The sequence below is a fragment of the Raphanus sativus genome, chromosome 5, assembly GCF_000801105.2.
Source record: "Raphanus sativus cultivar WK10039 chromosome 5, ASM80110v3, whole genome shotgun sequence".
Taxonomy (NCBI): Eukaryota; Viridiplantae; Streptophyta; class Magnoliopsida; order Brassicales; family Brassicaceae; genus Raphanus; species Raphanus sativus.
In genome coordinates, this window is record NC_079515.1 from 23,176,111 (window position 1) to 23,197,646 (window position 21,536).

General features: G+C 34.6%; 1 protein-coding gene across 1 annotated transcript; it reads left to right on the forward strand.

Annotated features, from left to right (window-relative positions):
• The first annotated feature begins 12,773 nt into the window (after nt 1-12,773).
• Nucleotides 12,774-14,915, forward strand: LOC108860673 (uncharacterized). The gene is made up of 8 exons (XM_018634534.2): nt 12,774-12,924; nt 13,075-13,352; nt 13,437-13,520; nt 13,610-13,672; nt 13,742-13,919; nt 14,013-14,159; nt 14,263-14,381; nt 14,495-14,915. The coding sequence occupies exons 2-8, from the start codon at nt 13,269-13,271 to the stop codon at nt 14,681-14,683; spliced, it is 864 nt and encodes a 287-aa protein (XP_018490036.1). The 5' UTR covers nt 12,774-12,924; nt 13,075-13,268; the 3' UTR covers nt 14,684-14,915.
• The last annotated feature ends 6,621 nt before the right edge of the window (nt 14,916-21,536 follow it).

Below are 21,536 nucleotides of genomic sequence, written 5' to 3' on the forward strand. Positions count from 1 at the left end.
AATTGTTTTCTTATATTTCATTAGTATATTTCTCATGTTGAATTCATTCTATAGTAAAAGTTCTTTATTACTCAAGAAAAACGACTTGCTGCTAAAGGAAAGAGCAGAAACAGAAAACAGAAAGTAACCGAAGCTTGTTTCTTTAGGTCCTCATTATTTTATTTTCTTCTATTTATCTCATATTCGTATATACACTGATTATGATGAAAAGTTAGAACAAATTAATGTCAGTACTGTTTTCTTGTTTTCTCATCATGAGATGTCGGCATTGTTTGAGAATGAAAAAACTGTTTTATTTAGTATATCAAATTAATAGCTTTAGACGTCAATATGCAAAATTGTCTATATACGGCAATCGTGATACATTTTGTTCGAACTTGGTGAAACATACCAAATATACACGAGTTTTTTTTTTAAAACTAACTACATCTACACGAGAGCTTTGGTTCTGGTTAAGTTAATATAACGTTTTTAAATCTCATTAACTAAGGTTTTTTGGTATTAGCCACACATGTTTAGTTGTCTAGGCAAAAGGCCGCGTCGTATACCACAGGCTATTATAGTATTATTGTATCAGTTCTCGTACAAAGTATTGGTTTGTCCGTCTCCAGCTATTTTTGGAATACAATTAATCTAGCATGCAAAAATATTTGGAAGAGATGATATAAGTTATTTAAAATGAATTTTGATTTATCATATATACTTAATAAATACGTTAAATAAAAATAAATGTACTTGAAAAACTATATGCACAATTCTGGCAGTGATGTACGGATAAGCATAAACCATCTTTGGGATTCAGAAAAAGCTTTGTGCGCTCATAGTATTCAACTTCTCTATCAAATAAAACTAAAATTAATATATATACAAAAGAATGCTCGATTCAACTGTTCTAAGCTGGAAAATGTAGGTTGTGTTGTCTTGATGGTATAAGAAAAAAGAATATTTATTGCCATTATGTTTTTTTCAGAATTTATAATTATTACAAATAATAATTAAATATTGTTTACTATTCTGTAAATAGTAAACTATCATGTGATGAACACACGTATATGACATATGTGATTCCACAGTCCCCTTCTTGACAGCCAAAAAGCCGTTGGCCTAGAATAAACAAAGATATAAGATTATTGTCACAAGAATATCATCACATGAAACATTGATCTTCGTAGTGAATTCGGATGCATTTCAATGCTTTATTAATAATAAACGTAGACTACAAGTTTACAACAGCTAGGCTTTTTCTTAACCCTAAATTTAAAAAATTTGCGGGAGATTGTAATTTGTAAACGTTGGTATGTTTCTTTTTTTGTTTTTGATAAGTAATTTTTTGTGTTTTTGCCTCGCAATATTGTTACTGTTAACTTTAAAAAGAGATCAAATGATGTTATTATTCTACTGTCACGGTGCACGATGAAGCATAAAAGTTAAAATCGTTTTCGTTAAGCTGAATTATAGTATGCGAAGATAGTCAGAGACCCTGGCTTCTTTACTGAGATTGCAGTTAGTTTCAGTTTTACTTACGCAGCAGATATATAGGTCCAAACAGATGCCTCTATATGACCCTTTCTTTCATTAAAATTATCGAAAATACCACTGTTCAACCGGGCTTTCTAGCTCAGTTGGTAAAGGGTTCACAGCTGTGAGTTCCGCCACCTGGGTTCGAATCCCGGTCACTGGGGAATTAACATTTCGGCATCGCCAGGGACAGAGGACCGACATGTGGCAACACGTGACTAGTCTGGACCACTTCTGTGGGGCCAGGATACCTCTGTATAATTCAAAAAAAAAAAAAAAAAAAGAAAATACCACTGTTCATTGTTGCACGAGACAAATAAGTACAAACAAGCTTTGTTTATTCAAATTCTTTTTATTAAAACTAAGGAAAGGATCCTGACGAATCAATGTGTCAGGCAAAACATTTATTAAAACTAAGCCCAAAGCTAACGTTGCATTTATAAATCGAAGACTTATAGGTGGACCAAACATGTTGCCTATCTTTGTTGGTTCTCTTAGCTACGAGTCGGTTAAAAACAATCGTTCATTTCCCTACTAATAACTAGGTGATAATCCGCGCCCTGCGCGGAGTGAAATTATTTTAAAAAATGATCTGATTTTATGGAAAGAAAGAATGAAGTTTATAAAGTAAAATAAAAACCACACGGATATTTTTATTTATTTGTTAACTTGTGGTTTCGTTTAATTGTTTTTTCGATCATATAACATAAAATTGAATGAAAAAGTATAAACAAAAACTAATAAAAGAAATTATGATGTGAAGATAATATAAGTCCAAACTTGTGTTCACTGAAAATTCTAAATATAAGTAAAAACGAAACACAGGAAATACAAAAATAAAACCATGAATTAAAAATATAAAAAATTATCAGGCTGATCAGTAAGTTCTAAAAAAGTCAGCAAGTTCTAAAAAAGTCGGTAAAAAAAAAAAAAACAAAAACAGTTAGTACATTTTACCAAAACAAAAATGAGGAGTACAAACTTAGGAATAATTAAACAGAACTTCGTTCTTAGGTTTTTCGAACAACAGCTCTATGTAACTCGGTGATCTCCATAATTTTTTTTTTAATTTTGCTTGGTATAGCAGTTTTGTTTGAGGCTGTTAGTGATGCTGTATAAATGAGTTTGGTTTGATATATATATAGTCATCAAACTTAGGGATTAGGCGCAAAGATTTGAGTTTGGAACGATTGTTATGTCGCCAATTCAATAATTTTAAATTTTCCAAAATTTACGCTTATAATATTTGGCAAAATTTTGGAAAGTATTATATTATTGTTCCAGAAATTAGGAAACAAAATTCACTACGGTATTTGACCATAGATCAAGTATATTGAATAACATATCAACAATAACTACTTCTGTGTCACCATTTATATTTATTCCTTACGTAAAAAATTTTGGAGCTTCCCTTTTGAAAGATCTACACAATCAGTCAAATATATATTATAGCTCGTAATTCACGTTTTTACATTATACTGTTGTTGCCAAATTCACGTTTTTATATTACGTAAAAAGTCAAACCATATACCAATTGAAATTGATTTATATGATAACTTGGTATATATTTTCAGTTGATATATGATTTGGCTTTGGTTTGATATTATAATATCATATTTATAATAAGTAATAACAATAAATCTAACTTTTTACCAAAAATCAATAAATCTAACACACGTTATTTTATATATGGAAAAACAAAGTCAACACGTAAATGATGAATTTGGAAATGGTTTAATATGGAAACTACGTGGAAATGTTATATATGGGAAAACAAAGTTAACACGTAAATGATTGATTGAAAAATTAATCATCTTTAATGATTGTAACAATGATTCATGTGTTATAACAAAATTTGGACTGATTTGACAATAGCAAAAAGATGTAATTATTCTAGTATTGAAAGGGGTTTCTCAAGATAGGAATGAGAGTGAATGTGAGAATGCCACATAGGAAATGACATTGTGTAAATAACACATCAAGTTAAGGTTGTTTTCTTTTAGTGCTTCTAAAATAATACATAAGGGATAAGCAAATACTAATAAAAATTATGATGTAAAAGAGAACACAAAACGTAGATATATAAGTTCAAATTTATTTTCATTTAAAATAATAAATATAAGATAAAACAAAACATACGAAATAAAGTAATAAATCCAAACATAAAAAATATAAGAAAACATAAGCTGAATAAAAATTTCTAAAAAAACTGCCATGAATAGTACCATTAGAAAGTTGTCCTAAACGGTTTCGAATCGGCAACGGAATTAAAGACGTCCATGAGGGAGGTGCTATCAAGACTGGTTTATATCAAGGAGGATTTAAGAGCTAAGAGAATGTGGTGAGGTGATAGGTGGTGAGCACTGCTTGTTATATAGTAGAAGAATCTGATTAGGATTTAGGAACAATGAATAATCAAATTAATTACTTTCAAATCGGAAAATTAAATAAAGGACATAACTTGCGCCCCCATTCTGATCAAAAGTTTCCATAAATTATATTTTACTAAAGCCATTCGATTGATCACTTTGAAAACAAATCAATCAGCCATAATTTAATTGATATATTTGCCTTATTTAAGGTAATCTAACAATGGTGATAACTCTCTTCAATCTCATTAATTATCGAATGGTTGAGATTCAAAAAAAAAATCTATATTATTCCTTAACTATACAATGAGATTTCCGTAAGAGAAAAAAAATATCAATCATCATTTATTCATAATTATAACTCAAAATTTCCTGATATCCTGTTTCCTTTTACATTTATTCTTTACCGTTGATCTCGGATATTCCTAAGATCTTAATCATGTTCTAAACTTAAATGTTTGATCATATCATAAAAAATAATTTCTAAACTAATGTATCAAATTTTCATTATTCTTATATGTATGACATAGAGGTCCGTTGCAGATACAAACTTGTTTTGTAATATGAATGTTCGTTATAAGAAAATAATGTATATGTCATAATATGACCATTTATATGTATATATTTGTTTTGTAATATGATTCTCTTACTAAATAAGCATCCTCAATAAACATTATATGTACGAAATAGAATGCATAATGGAAAAATATACATACATTAGATGATTAAATTGCCAAGCTTTGATACACCATCATTTTCCATTTAGTATATCGTTTGAGTTTTTTTTTTGTTTTCTCAAGTATATCGTTTGAGTTTATAATGATCATGTTAACATAGTTTATAATTTAACTATGTTTTATATATTAGCCGATAGATCAATCGTGGACCATTTAAACACTCTTCGACTTTTGATTGGCATGAACAGATTATCGTTTGAGTTTATAATTCTATATGTCTTATTATCGTTTTCACTTATAACGGAGAAGAAGGTACGATGTGCGAGATATACATGAGCTCATATTTTTTTTTTTAGGATATCTATGAATAAATGATGCGAGACATATGGTATATATCAGTGTGATATGGTGAATGACACTTTTTGTAATTCTTCTAGTTAATAAAGGGTTCTTTAATATATGATGTGAGAAGATTTGTGGAGTTGACACGTAGGAAATTGCACATCTGTAAATAATACATGAAGTAAAGGTTAGTTCTTTACAATGCTCCTAAAATAATATATAGAGGATGTGGATTGCTAATCACGCATCAATATCATTCCGCAAAAAAAACAACAAAATAATACGCCTTCTTATAATTGAAATGAAGGAATCAAATTTTAACATAACTAAAAAAACAAAATACATTGACCCTGAATTTATGTGTATTGCCGTAATTGATAAAGTTTCAATAAATTATGATCACCAAAAATACTCTGAATATGGAAGACTGGTCCGATTTAATCGTAGAGTAATCAATTAAGGTTTTAATTACGATATATTTAGAATCGTTTGAATAATCAATAATGGCATTTTTAAGATATGATTATGGTTGTATCATAAAAATAAAAAAATATAAAAATTACGATAAACATAAAATATACAAATAAATATATAAATATATGTTTTCACGAAATGATGGATAAAATATAAATAAAGTATAAAATATGACAACTACCACTATTATAAGTATGAGCATTATATTAACAATAAATATATAAATATATATGTTCTTGGAACAAAAATATATATATGTTCTTTTGTTGGAACAAAAATATTTTTTTTTTATGTTAGTAAGAGCAACGAACCAGAATATGATTTTATGTTAGTATAGCCATAATCTTATAAAATATATATTTTATGTTAGTATAACCATAATCTTTTAAAAGGGTCAAGACCAAATAATAAACGTTACATTATATATATACATCACGTAAAGCACATCATGTATAGTATTGGATATTAATAACATTTATTCCCTATTCAATATAACATATGTCCATTAGAATGGCATGAGAAGTAAATACTCTAGGCAAGTATGGGCTTTTGAAAAAATGGTGTGAGGTTAAATGTAGAGATGCCACATAGGAAATGGCACACATGTAATAGACACATGAACAAAAGGTTAATTTGATTAGTGGTCTCCTCAAATAATAGTAAGGGGATGTGTGCATTATAGCGCAAGATCTAATTAAATTATTTAGAATTTCAATGTACATATTGCCTTCTATATATATTCACTAACTAAAACCTTTAAAGAGATCATCAAGAAATATAATATACGTGGATGCGTGAGTTGTTGTAGCCGTTTGACGGGAAAAAAGAACAACTCATGTTAGTGAAAAAATGACACCACAATAAGTAATGCAGAAGGTAAACCAAGAGAGACAATTACACAAGCACACCCAATAGCTTTATTAGAAATCGCCTTGTACAACTCAATTATAAGTTCTGTTTAATCAGCCTCGCTAGCCTGTTAACATCCTAACAACTGCTACTGAACAATTCCTAAGCTACCCGCTTATGTCTCTCCACCGTCAAGTACTTCAGCCTCTGCTTCAGCACGACCCAGAACACCTCCAAGCGCTTCTCTCTCTCTATAAGATCAGCTTCTGTGTCTCTGTCTCTCTACAGACGACCACATAGATATCTTATATAGTCTCCACGTTCCCGAAACCCTAGTCTCTAAGGAACCACAATATGGACATCTTCCATATTAATAAGTGCAACTTTCCTTTTCTTGGAATGCACTTATTTCTTTTCTTTTAAGTCATAAAATTGCTCCCCAAGTTTATTCTTCTTTGCCTTTTCTTCAAGATACTCCCTTGCTCTCCAAGTCTACACGACTCCAGCTCAGCATCTCGACTCCACATGGTCTTCACCACTCACTACGAAGTCTGCTTCAGCAACTACGTCAGCGACTACTTCAGGACGGACATCTTTACATCAACAATCTCCCCCTTTTAGCTTTGTGTGCCGATCAAGCACAACCTTCTTCTGGTTCAACAACCACGTTCCCCACCTGGAAACTTCCACGCCATTGTGCTTTTCTCCCCCACGAGATGTGCACCACACCATGCTTTTCTCCCCCATGAGACAAGCATCATCTACTTTAGGACGCCCATCACTATGCTCTTCTCCCCCATGAAATATGCACTCCTTGGACTAGAACGTCACCATTCTCCCCCTGCTTGATTACATACTAAGCTAAAACAGATGCTTAGATGTCAAGCCTTACAGACAAACCCGTCTGCTACTCCATGCATAATCATGACACAGCCTCTGCTGCAGCGGAATAGATTACACTTACTGCATCACGATCTGACGCACCTGTCGAGCTACTTCTCGACTCACTTCTGTTGAGGACCAGGCTTCCTTCATGCGTTCTCCTTGACCATGAGCCTCTTCTCAACCACCCCGAGTGCCCTTTGCACTCGTTGCTACTGTCTTGGAGTGATTTCACTATCACCCTCCTGAAGATCACCTCACATCACTTCCTGATGTACTTCGATCTCCTTCCCCTTTGTGCTATGGACAACTCCGTGTCCTAGCTCCACACTTGATGCTTCTTGATCAACCTCAAGGTCACTCCTACCAGAGCTGCATCCTTCTCATGTTGTCTCATCCTTGATCTCATCAAGTAAGCCACTCTTGGCTAACAACACCGCTTCAACCCTCTTGGGTTTAGTGAACGTCTTGTTCACCCTCTTGGTCATGTATCTGCTCTTCTCACGAGCAAAACACTCCACCTTCTTGTGTCCAACCTTACCACAGAACCAGCAGCACATCCGATGTTGCTTCTTCTTTGGCCTGACACAGTTACTGATGCACCGATCAGTCTCCTTCCTTGTACCAGCTGCACAACCATGTTTCAGAACCTCCTGTCTGACCTTCATGTTGTTGTACTGACGTACCACTCTCGGCTTGTTGCTCACAGCCCCGCGCTGTAGAACTTCCTGCCGCACTTCTTGTCGTACGTCCCGACGCACTTCCTGACAAGTCTCTTTGGCTCCACCTTTTGATGTGCTTCCACGCAAAAAATGTGACAGCCCCTTCTGTACTTCCTTAGTACTCTCAGCTCTTCGATATCCCAGACCCCAGTTCACCTTGGCTGGTTGTCCCATCGAGAGTATCTTATCCAACTCCTTGGATCCACTGTTGAGCATCCTGATCTGTTTGTGATTCTCAGCCAAATCACGTTCCAGCATCCTTGCTCTCTCTCTCGTTCTCCAACGACAACTTCTCTCAACTCGCTCACTTTCTGCTCAAGAGACTCATTCTTCTCATTCACAGCAGCAAGTTCTTCACGAAGTTCTTCAAGCAGCTCGTTCTGCTTCTGAGCCATATCCTCCAATCTCAAATTCTTATCTTTGACCTTCAACCACTTATTAAGCAGCACGTGATACTCCTCATCATCTGTGCTGAGATCTGAACCAGAGGATTCACTAGATCCCTCCTTGCGTGCACCAAATGCAACAAGATTCACCTTTCCATCTTCTTCAGACTCTGAATCATCAGACGACTGCAATGGACTACCTTTACCCTTCCTTGAGTTTGGACATTCACGCCGTGTGTGTCCAACACCTCTACACTCAGAGCACTTAAGCTCTCTTCGTTGTACCAACGGACAGTTAGCCCTTATATGACCAACTCCTTCACACTCGTAGCACTTGAGACCTTCTCTTCTTCTGCTACTGTCACGATCACCTCCCTGGCGACCAACCTGATTTCTCCCACCTGAGAAATTCATCCTCTTGCCAAAATTCCTAGCCAACATACCCACGGCATCTTCAAGCTCCTGAATTTTCTCTGCTTCTTTGTCAACTACAAGGGCTATACTCCCTGGCGTACCTCCTGATGTAGACACCGAGCCACTGCCTGTCTCCATCTCTTCCGCCTTCAGCATACCCACAACCTTGTCAAACTTGAACTCATCCGTGTTTGCAGTCATATTTAGGACCGCCTTCTGAGTTTCAAACCTGGCTGGAAGACAGCGTAGCAACTTCTTCACCAGCTTCTTCTCCTTGTACTTCTTTCCAAGTACACATGCTTCATGCGCCATAGCACTGAGTTTGACACTGAAGCTCGCCACCGTATCCGCATCTGACCACTTCAGATTTTCAAACTGAGACCCAAGATGATCCAGACGTGTCCTCTTGACACTATCATCTCCTTCAAACGAATTCAGCAGGATCTCCCACGCCTCTTTAGCTGAAGTACTTCCCTGAATCAACTGGAACTGCTCTACTTCAACAGCTCCGAAAATCGTCGAAAGCGCCTTTGCATTAAACTTTGATGCATTGCGCTCTGCCTCTGACCAATCCTCTTTTGGCTTAGGCTTCTTCCCATCTGCTGTGACTATGGTAGGCTCCTCCCAACCAGTCTCCACAGCTGTCCACGCATCTTCATTGATTCCTCGAATCAACTGCTTCATGCGAGCCTTCCAATGACCATACTGGTCCGCTTTCAACACGATTGCCTTCTGCACAGAAATAACCGTGTCCATCTTCACCTCTAGGATCACACCAGTAACTTAGGTGACCCGCTCTGATACCACTTGTTAGTGCAAAGATGACACCACAATAAGTAATGCAGAAGGTAAACCAAGAGAAACAATTACACAAGCACACCCAATAGCTTTATTAGAAATCGCCTTGTACAACTCAATTACAAGTTCTGCTTAATCAGCTTCGCTAGCCTGTTAACACCCTAACAGCTGCTACTGAACAATTCCTAAGCTACCCGCTTATGTCTCTCCACCGTCAAGTACTTCAGCCCCTGCTTCAGCACGACCCAGAACACCTCCAAGCGCTTCTCTCTCTCTATAAGATCAGCTTCTGTGTCTCTGTCTCTCTACAGACGACCACATAGATATCTTATATAGTCTCCACGTTCCCGAAACCCTAGTCTCTAAGGAACCACAATATGGACATCTTCCATATCAATAAGTGCAACTTTCCTTTTCTTGGAAGCACTTATTCCTCTTCTTGTAAGTCATAAACTTGCTCCCCAAGTTTATTCTTCTTTGCTTTTTCTTTAAGATACTCTGTTGCTCTCCAAGTCTACACTACTCCAGCTCAGCATCTCGACTCCACATGATCTTCACCACTCACTTCGACGTCTGCTTCAGCAACTACGTCATCGGCTACTTCAGGACGGACATCTTTACATCAACAACTCATGCATCGAGTAAGCCAAAAATCGATGCGCTATTATCTATTAGATCTAGATAATAATATGGACAAATCTGTAAGATGCACGGGAGTTTTGTAATTATTGGATATGTAATAATAACAAAATGTATGCCCTTTGACTTCACAGCTAGACTCTTCAAGATCTCGTGCCAGTTTCTCTTTTTCTTTCTGTTGTTGATAAAGCGAACTATATTTTGTGGACCGTACCGTTTCTCTGAGACATACGGCATCAAATATTTATCATAAGTTATATGTCTTCTATGTTTGTTAAATAAATCCACTCTACAGAAATTTACAATCTTTTCTTTGACTATATCAGATATAACCATATCTAAATAAAAAAAAATCTTAATCATCGTCTTTGACTCGGCCGTATTATAACTTTGACCCTTGAACCTAAGCTAAATTTTCCAGTGTTAATCACGACTTGATACGATTCGATATTCATCATCATTATAACTAATCTACTTTACTGGAGAGAGTCCCATTCAACAAGAATAACCTTTAATAATCTGTTTAAACCGAAATTATATATATGTGGATCACATTATTTACATCACGTGGATATTGTTTCTTTGATTTGGGATTAATTAGTCTTTGTTTTATCTTTTGGCTTTGCGAGTCTGAAAGGTTATCAGTTATATATGCTGTCTTCAAGCGCAGATCCGCTCGTGAACCTTTTTCTTTTGTTGTGTGTTTTTTTTCTTGTATTAGCTTCCCCGTGAACTCCATGCAACGTCTTAGAATTTACCCCAGTGTCCTTCCATATGTTTAATTTCTTCTAATATATTATAGTTCAGTCACATGTATAGATTTATAAATTTCACAAAATTATATAATTTTATGTACTGTTATAAAATTCGGTTGTCTGATACAGATGAAATCTGAAGGGGTAAATGTTGGAATATTTATTTGTTGTTGGTAGCATAACCTTTTTTTTTTGATAAAGAAGTGTTGCTGTGATTGTTTTTATTGTGTTCACCAAAGGATCTGTGCTGTTGTCCCTATAAAACATCCATTTCGAATAATTCGAGTTATGGACTGTGTTAGAGTATACATACATGACATGCGAGTTATAAAAACTATATGTTTTCATATGATGTATTTGAATATGTGTATCAGTGTGCGTGAAATGAGAGAGATCATGGGTATTTACTGTTATGTTTCTTCATAAATTCACAGAGACAAATTTTGTCTCTTCTCGTGTCCAAACCATTTTGTTCTCACTATACATAGCCTATCATCCAATCACCGTTCAACATTTGGATATCGTAGATGCATATATCTATACGTAATACGGTATGTCAAATTAAATACAAATGTCAGTGATGATCACATGTATATCATTTATGTTGAGTCATACATACATTAACAGTTTGTACCAAACCTCTTGCCAGTGGTCTAGAAAATTTTGCTGTTCTAAGCAAAATAATTATTTCCTTAAAATTCATTAATTTCATTGAGTTAATTAAACTTTACTTGTAGATTATTTAGTTTGTATTTTTATTAGAACATAACTTTTTATTTAGAAAAAATTATTTTTTCGCCATCCATTTAGAATAAAATGTTTGAATTCTTCTTCAGTATATGGTTATATTTATTTATAATAATATGATTTTATAGTCAGTTTTGACTTTTGATTGATTATAAAGATTATATGAAAATACAATTTTTAATAGAGTGAATTAGGCCAAAAACCTAAAATAATATGGAAATTGGAAAAATACTCAAATGATACAAATATAAGAATTCAAATACTCAAATATCTAAAAGTAATGTGTATATTGATAATTATGGAATATTGTTTGGGTAGGAAGTGAAAATTCTCTTTTTAATATTGGATTTATTATTGAAGAGAGTGTTAAAACGAGAACCCCCTTTTCAGGAAGAAGAGTTCAAAGTCGTTAAGTGAAGTGCAAACAATGTTATAATGACAATCCAACATTGCTGGAGATTGGGTTATCGTATAGGATTATTCTGGAAGGAGATAGCAAGAAAGCAACTGAAATATTAAATGGCAAGAAACTTCATCTTGGATCGATCACACAATTGGAAGAGGGAGATTAAATAGTGGTGTCACAAGTTTGAAGATGTTATTTTAGATTTCACTGGGGGGGGGGACAAACAAAGTATAGCAGATAAACTCACAACATTTCACAACATTAAGATGACAATTAGATTCTTTGTGTTTCTTTCCATTACTTTGTACCAAACGGCATCTATAAGGGCATCCGCATCCATAAATCCTATGGGGTTCACAACTTTATTTTTTTTTAATTTTCTTTTTATTTTTTTGTTTGATTAAAAAAAGAATTAACCGACAAATAGAGGGCCGCCACGTGGCAAATCCATGGCGAACCGAATTCATCCGGACGAACCCCAACAAAACGAGTTCGTCACGGTTCATTATTATTTTTATTTTTTTGGAAAGTGTGAGAACTTCTCCATACAGATGATCTAATCTTCTTTATTCGTGAAGATCATGTATAAAAAAGAACCACTTTCAGTTGGGCTTAGACACAACAGGCCCAGTTTCATGTGGATTTGGGCCAGTCTCCACTTTGGGAAACCAATACGGTTCTTCAGCTAACCGGAATCAAATCAAATATCCAAGTTCCGGTTTGGAAAATTGAGCAAACCAAACCCTATATATATAAAGGGTTTTGAACTCACTAACCAATTTGTCGTATGAGACAGACAGAGGCCATGACTGGTCCGGTGAAGCTGAGAGAAAGAGTCAATCTAACCGACAATGAAAGGCAAATCTTCGACCTTCTTATAGGTGCTCCCAAGGAATCTAACCCCAAAACGCAGCTTCGCGTCGCCGGTGGTTGGGTGCGCGACAAGGTACTTACTTACTTACTACTACTCTTCCTCTAAAGTTTTTATCCTTTTTTCTTTCTAAATTGCGTGAAAATTATTAATTCATTCGCCATTGGTCGTTTCTGTCAAAATTCGAAAGTTTTTCTGATATTTTTGTGTGTGTTTGGTTGAAAGCTTCTGGGGAGAGATTCTGAGGATATTGACATAAGCCCTGTTCGTTTCGTCATCGCTGAAAACAGCGGCAGCGTTCAAAAAAGTAGGGCAACGGAGACAAAAAAAAATTAACAGAATCAAAAGTTAATTGCCGCAGATTGATTGCTGGAGACATAAAAAAGGAGACGCCAGTGCCGCTGAAATTTTGCTGTCACATGTATTGCTTCTTTAGTCTCTGCCGGGCCTACATGGAAGCTATGTGGAACCTAATTCAGACACCTGGGCTCGTTAGCTTCAGTGTAAGTTAAATTAGCCTGTCACCATCGGTTCTTGTTTTGTTTATTTCAGTTAGATCTTTACTGGTGGTCAATTTTTTTTTGTAGGGTGAAGAAAGAAGGCTTGCTCTTTACGCAGCTCTGTTTCTGCCGTTTAGAAAAACTATCTACAAGGATAACGAAGGGAAACTGGTACTGATACTTCACTAAGCATTTTATGCTCTTAGCTTAAATCTTGACTTCTTGATTCTCTAAGCAAACGTAACATGAACCTTTTCCAGGTTTCCGTTGTCAACTACATCTTTAAGAAGTCTATGAAGCGGAAGTTTAAGGACGCTGAAACAGTGAGCCTTGTTTATTAATGTTCAGTGTCTTAATCCCCCATGGTAACATAATCCATCTGCTTCCTTCAGGTTATCAGTATACACCGTGCCGCGGAGAAGTTCATGTCGTTGATAATTCCTCTTCAGTTTAAGAATCCATTACAACTGGAGAGACTTGATTGGGCTAGTGAGATTCTTGAGATCTGTGAATCCATCTCCCTATATGATCCACAGGTCCCTGCAACTTCGAAATTAAGAGTACTCACTGGTAATCTCCACTAGCGCATCTATACTAGTGTCCTACGACCACCACCTTAAATGCGCAACTCTATAATGGGTTGTCTCTGGTCATACTCTCCAGGGTTTCTTCTTAGAGATATCAAAGGTTTCTGGCGCGTTGCCTTGTTAATATCATTTCTGCTGTATAAGGATGATGATGGCATGAGTCTTGATCTTGACAAGAGACGAGAATTTTATCTAACGATTCAGGAAACCATCCGTGAACTGAGTAAGTGTATTTTTGATAAGTGATAGCACTGAAGATGGAAAATTGTGAGAGAGTTATAGAATGTGTTGGTAGAATAAATGTGTTTCTTGCTTTAACATCACAGGTCTTGATAACATTTGGGATACAAAGCCTCTGATGGATGGAAAAGCGATCATTAAAGAAGTACAAAAGGGAAGACCGGTTACCGCAGAACAAGACAGAGGACCCATTATCCGTGAATGGGTAAGTCTTCATCTGCATATTAATTAGAAAACATTCATGTAGGGTTTGATTGTTAACATGCGATTCTGCAGTGTTATACTATTAATCACATCTGGCTACGCTCTGTTTTGCAGCAAAAGAAATTGCTAACATGGCAGCTAAGTTATGACAAAGCCTCCGCAGCGGAATGCATCAATTGGATGAGACCAAAACGAACAAGGACTTGTGTGACTTCTATACTATTAATCACATCTTGCTTCTCTCTGTTCTTGTTGCTCTGTTTTGCAGGAAAAGAAATTGTTAACATGGCAGCTATCTTATGACAAATCCTCCGCAGAGGCATGCATCAATTGGATGAGACAAAAACAAGCAAGGACTTGTGTGACTTCTGAACGTGGGGAAAGTTCGTGACATTGCTGTTTAAGGCTAGATGATTAGTTGGTTTCCCTTACTATAGGAAAAGATAAATCTTTCTTTTGTTCCATTTTTTACGAGAAAACAGTCAAAACATATGAAGTTGTGTTGACCAAGCTAAATTAGGTATAAATTAAGTTGGTAAAAATCATGAACTTTAGATATCATATCAAATTTCTTTTTATATTTGAAATAATTATTTTGAATACCTATTCAGATTTGTGTTAAAAAAAAAGAATACCAATTCAGATTCTGGTAATATTTTTAAAATTTGTTGGGTACTCTTGGTTCTTAGGTTTTTTGATTACCCATGTGGATTCAATTAATAATATTTCGGTTTCGGTTATGTATTATACCATTTTACAATATTTATTCATGTTCTTCTCCGATCCGATACTGATTCATTTTTGGTCGGTTTAAATCTTAAAATTTTGGTTTATATCTAATTTGTCTTAACCAAAACAAGATTATATTTTTGGATCATTGAAGTGTTCATGCTTTTTAGCAAAACTGTAAGTTAGATATTTTGTGGTCAATTTTGTTATTTTTATTTTAGTAAAACGATATTGTTTCCATTTTCGTTAAAAATAACCGTTGGTTAAGTGAAAATTAAAATTGACTAAATTTATATCTAATTTGTCTTGATCAAGAAAAATTCATGTGTTTTTGGATTAATGAAGAATTCATGTTTTTATGTATGTGATCAAGCAACAAGAAGAATACTAGCTAAACCTCTCATTGTTTGTCCTAATAGCTTAATGAGACAGTGGGCTGATGAACTACTTAAATGGTATCTCTAGTTGCAAAACTCTCTGTTTTGATATTCCATGGCTTCAGTAGAAGTGATATATGCAGTAGATAGCAAAATATGGTATTGGTATTACCTCTCAAAGTATGATATTGGTCTTTTACTACGATTGCACAGTTTAGAATGGTGCTAGATGAAGAACAGGCCATCAAGAATCATGACAGCCAAAATTGAAAACAAGAAGAACTACAAGTCAGTCTTCTTTTTATGAAACAAAATTTGTGCTGACGTTTATCAAGGTTTTGGCCAAGTTGTTGTAATGATAATTTCTTTATAGGCTGCTAGCATTGGACCAAATCCTGTTGCATCTTCTTTGGTTCTCATCATGGAAACATGGTGTAACTGCACTACTGAAGTTCAAGCCGTTTGAGCTCACCGCATTGGTCAGACAAGACCTGTAAGAGTGGTGCGTCTCTTGGTAAAAGATTTGGTTAACAATAGTATGATATCCCTTCAGGTAAATAATCTCATTTCTACAAATGCTTTTTGGTTTACTATTGAGATTTATTATAACTGATTTTACTCACAGAACTGTTGACAGGAAAAGAAGAAGACACCTATATGCATAAACTCTGTTGATGCTTTGAAGGTTCTTGAAGACAAGGTTATTGCTCGGTTCTTCAGCAACAAGTCCCCTTCTATCCGATCCAGATATGATCTATTTTGGATATGATGATGACAACCACCGAAAACAATTTAATCAACTAGTTGAAGAACAATAAAGCAATGTAGTTATTTAGTGAGTGTTGTTTTGTGGAGAAAATTGTGGTTTTATGTGTTGTGTGTTTTGTGTCTGTTGATGTTTGATGTAGTGGGTTTTTTATTTTTTATTTTTTTAAAATTGGTTAAATCATCAATTACATCATCATATAAGCTATGGTATATTTTTTGTTACATATAAATTTTGTTATCATTTTCAAAACTCATTTATTTGCTTTCTGTAATTTGCTTTAGCTAGTATCTTTCTCAATGCATCCTCTTGCATATACTTCACATTTGAAACACTAGTTTTGTTTCTTTCTTTGGAAGCCTTTGGATAAAAAAACTACTTAAGACGATGATATGTGAAGAAAGCCCTAACTAGAGAACTGATCAATTAATATCTTTGCCATAAATCAGGCCCTTGAACCTAAGCTACATTTTCCAGTGTTAATCATGACTTGATATGATTCTATATTCATCTAACTATTTCATCAAAAATGGTTAATTTATAAGAAATTGATATATGAAAAGCTGCTTACCTCGTATAAAGTCGAAGTGGGGTCTATCCTTTTCGTTGCATACGGAGATTTTAACTCTTGTAAGTTCCATCACTTTGGAATTTTCCACAAGTTGAAATGTATCCTGCAAACCAAGGTATACAAGTTATGAAATGACGCGAAAGACATTGCCAAACACACAACAGTGACAAAGAACGACATTAAGAAACACACACCAGAAAACAACCTTCTATGACACATCGCTTTATACATTGGACATCATCTTGTTTTGAGGTCAGTTTTACCTGAAGACTCTCCAAAGTCTTCTCCCATTTCTGGATAAGAAGTTTTGTATGCTCCATTTTCGCAAACTACAAATTAACAAACTAGATACCTTAACACCAAAACGAGAAGGATATATATATATATATATATATATATATAACATAATGAAAAATACCTGAACATCATTGTCTAGGCACCACTTTTTAGAGAAATTGGAAGACTCCATTGATTCGTAGGATAAAAACATGGCCATATGGTCAGAGTGATATGCTTCTGTTCGGTGTGCTTTTGCTTTCGAATACAAGATTTGTGCATATGTTTATCAAGGTTTTTATGTGTTCTAACTAGTAATAATGATTAGATGCAATACTTGATGGAGAACCAATTTTCTTTTTACCTCCAAAGTTCATTTGATTTGAGGAAAGTGGACTTAAGCAAAGAATAAGTTGATCTCTACAAGGTGTTATAGAAAAAGACAAGTGGACACTATAAAATTTGACATGTGTATTCTTTTCTTCTTGATATTGAAAGCATGTATTTTTTTGATATAAATATACATATAACGTGCTATCTAAGAAGCTGAAGGCCGATACGATTCGAGGTATTTGGCTTTATATTCCAAATAACTGATCGATACTTTCAGCTAAATAATATATGGGAAAATGTTGTTAGATATATAATAATGTCAATATGTTTGAAAAATGTATACAGTAATGTCAATATAAATCATATTTTAGCAATTAAAAAATTTGACAAATAATAATTCTAATAGCTTATAAGGAACAATAAGACAATGAAATTAAATCCACTAAGTTAAAAACACATAACCATGTTATATTCAAAATTCACATAATAATATTGTTGTTTTTCTTGGGACCATCCTCTGATCTTGTAGTCGATTGATCATCATTTGATGAAGGGGAATTCATTTTAAATTTCGTATCAATTTTATTTGTGAAAGGTTAACCATATATGATAATATGTCGGGTTGGTTTATAATAATTTCATTGAACCGAAATAAAGCTGCCAAAAGTTTTTCGTCCGGTGATTAGTCCTTGAAATCCGCTTTTACTCATTAAGTAAACTGACAAAAACCTTAATTGAAGTTAGTAGATAACATATTCTAGAGAGTATAAGAAAAAAAGAGTTATCTCTGAAGTCATAGTCAGACAAGTTAGTTTCAACTAAAAGAAATTGTGATCAATTAGAAAAAGTGGCAGATACAAAATCTTTCCTTTGGATGTGTTTCAAAAGAAAAAAAAAAGAGAATCTATCTATTTCTAGTCCTTCACTTGGATCTCTCTTGGATAACTCATTAAATGACACTATCCAATTATACCCACATGTATATCAACGCATGTATATGCATGTGTATTTACATTTTGAAGCTTCCTTATTGCGACAAAATATCTTCATGTTTTGTTTTTCTTAACATCTTCATGTTTTGTTCTTTTCCTTTATAGCTCATCATAATTAATTCTCTTCCAAAGTTCTTGGATTTGTCCCCAAATTACTAGGAGATCTAAGAGGAAGGAGAAGAAGAAGAAGAATCTTTAAAACAGAAGAAAATGTGTACTCTCCAAGTCTCCATTGCCACCCACATACATACATTTGCGTGGTACACACACACACATATATATAGAGTTTTGAGTCTCTTGTTTGGTGTAATAATCCTCACAACTGGACAGGCTTGGGTCCGCTGCTTGAGATTACAGACGCCAATGGTCCCAGAGTTTCAGGTATTCCCGCTCTCAGTTTAGTCTCTCAATCTATCTCCGACGGGGAATGGACTCTCTCGAGAGGACGTCATAGGATCATTCAGCTGCTGAGGGCATGCTTGTCTCCCCAGCCACCGGTGCTGCTCCAAGAGATTGATGATTTTTATTTATGGAGTGTAAGTCCAAGAATCACGTTTTAATTATTGGACGGTAAAAGAAGTTGGTTAAATGGAGACATGGTGAAAACAAAGTCAAAAAGAAAAGCTTGGTAATTTTGTCAACAACTACTTCTCACCAACCTCTCAAGCTCTTCCTATAAATATGTGATGCTTTTGTTGTTGCTCTTCATCCCAAAACAAAAACAAAACACAGAGAGAACAAGAAGAAGAAGAAAGAGTTCGTGGAGAAGAAAATAATTTTTTTTTCTCACGAAAATCTTCTTTAAGAAATTAAGAGTAATTTCTTGAATGTATTTGGGATCGGGTGTGAGTTGAGAGCTTGTAAAAATTTCCCGAGTTGATAATAAAAGATCTGTAGCAGGTCCGGAGACGTAGGCAAAAGTTGGCCGAACTCCATTAACAAATTGTGTGTGTGTTTTTTCGTTCCCATAAATTTTGGTTTCCCGCAAAATGTGATCGTATATTTCCTAACATGGAGAACCTCTATTAATACTGCTCCTGGTCAGTTCTCAGCTTCAAGAACTTGGGAAGCTCTTCATCCTTCTCCTCTAGCAGTTCCTTGGTATAACTCTATTTGGTTCAAGTTTGGAATTCCAAAACATGCCTTTCACGCTTGGGTCTCTGTTCGGGATAGGCTTCCTACTAGACACAGGCTTCTTAACTGGGGAATGAGTGTCCCCTCAGCTTGCTTGCTCTCTGGTGCCGCAAATGAATCTAGAGATCATGTTTACCTTTCCTGTTCGTTCTCTAAGTCTGTTTGGGATTCCTTTTTTCATCATGGGAACTTTAACCCTCCTTACAGTTTCGATGCGATCATCAGGTGGGTTCATCATTCTACTCTGCCTGGCAAGTTAAGAATGATTTGCAAGTTACTTGCCCAAGCGGTCTTTTATGCTATATGGAACGAGAGAAACAAAAGGTTGTACTGAAGATGGAAAATTGTGAGAGAATTATGGAATGTGTTAGTAGCGTAAATGTGTTTCTTGCTTTAACATCACAGGTCTTGATAACATTTGGGATATAAAGCCTCTGCTGGATGGAGAAGAGATCATTAAAGAAGTTCAAAAGGGAGGACCGGTTACTGCAAAACAAGACAAAAGACCCATTATCCGTGAATGTGTAAGTCTTCATATGTGCATATTTGAAAATATTCATGTAGAGTTTGATTGTTAACATGCGATTCTGCAGTGTTATACTATTAATCCCATCTTGCTACTCTCTGTTCTTGTTGCTCTGCTTTGCAGAAAAAGAAATTGGTAACATAGAAAAATCTTTCTTTTGTTCCATTACTGAAGAAACCTGAAGTTTCTGTTGTCTTGGATATTATTATTACTGATGCTTTCAGCTTCTCTTGCTCTTTTGTGAGGCCGAATCACCGGAATGAGATTCTCGTAAGCAAAATAGTTTACGAGATCAACAGTGCACCCACCTCCCACTTCACAAAGCAAGAACAAAAAAACAGGATTCTCAGTCAATTGTCTTGAGTTGAATGATGTTGATTTTGGGATTAGAACATTATTGATATATGTTGGAACTATTTTTTTAGCAATGTATTCATATGCTAAAAATAGAGTTTGTGTAAATGAGAAATGGAGGTCTAATGTGTGTGATTTGAGAAACTTGTATAAAGTTACAAATATACACATTAGATATTTGGATTCGGGTTTTGATTTGTTAGTTGGACTTTATGTTCATTAACTTAATCATATAAACCAAATATATGTGATATTTTATATTGATAAAATATAAAAAAGAAATCCATTTAAAGTATATTATTTTGTCTGAATGAGTCAAATAATAATAATTATACTCTTTAATTTCTTGGTCAAAATGTGAAATGAATTCACATAATAATGACAAGAAATAAAGTTTTCATTAGTGCACCATGGAGTTTTCATTTCTATGTTGAAAATGAAACTTGTGCTTCTCATTATTTTTCTATATAAATGGTTTGTTAGCATGATAGAAAGAGATACACATCAAATACCAAAAGAAAAACCACAATCTCCTATATTGAATAGTCATGTTAGTATTTTTTTTATTTCTTGTGTCTGAGAGTACAACACAAAACTAGTTTCGCCAGGCTTCTGATAGAGTGACGCAAATTCAGAAGATTATTTGTAGTTGTATCCTGGGACTCATTACGTTATCGAACCGTCGCACTACGGGACGTATTTTGAGTTAAGGAAAGAGATAATATCTCGCCTCTGCAGTTGTATCATCTTTTTCTTATTCTTTGATATAATTTTATCATTTTTATTCTTTACAATATTCAGTAATCCATAGTTTATAAAATTCGGTTACATCAGTCTTAACTCAAAAATATCCGTTTATTGCTTTGCACTAACCGGACTGATTATTGTAAAAAATATTTTTTTGTAAGAACAGGTTGATTGATCTTTGAAAAAAGATGCCGGAATCAGATCTATAGGATTATTTAAAAATAATCATTCTTCAATCTAATTCTTTAAATTTTTATTTGTATTTTCCTACTAACAAAAACTGATTATTTTTGTGAAGTGTTTTGTTATGAAAACAGGAATTAGAGAATTCAAGGGTGATGGAAAACAAAT

What these genes read in the sequence shown, in the direction of transcription:
- LOC108860673 (XM_018634534.2), top strand. Translation starts at nt 13,269, where the DNA reads ATGTATTGCTTCTTTAGTCTCTGCCGGGCCTACATGGAAGCTATGTGG. An exon ending in GAAATTAAGAGTACTCACTG is followed by an intron (nt 13,920 to 14,012) that starts GTAATCTCCACT and finishes CATACTCTCCAG; the next exon opens with GGTTTCTTCTTAGAGATATC. An exon ending in GGAAACCATCCGTGAACTGA is followed by an intron (nt 14,160 to 14,262) that starts GTAAGTGTATTT and finishes TTAACATCACAG; the next exon opens with GTCTTGATAACATTTGGGAT.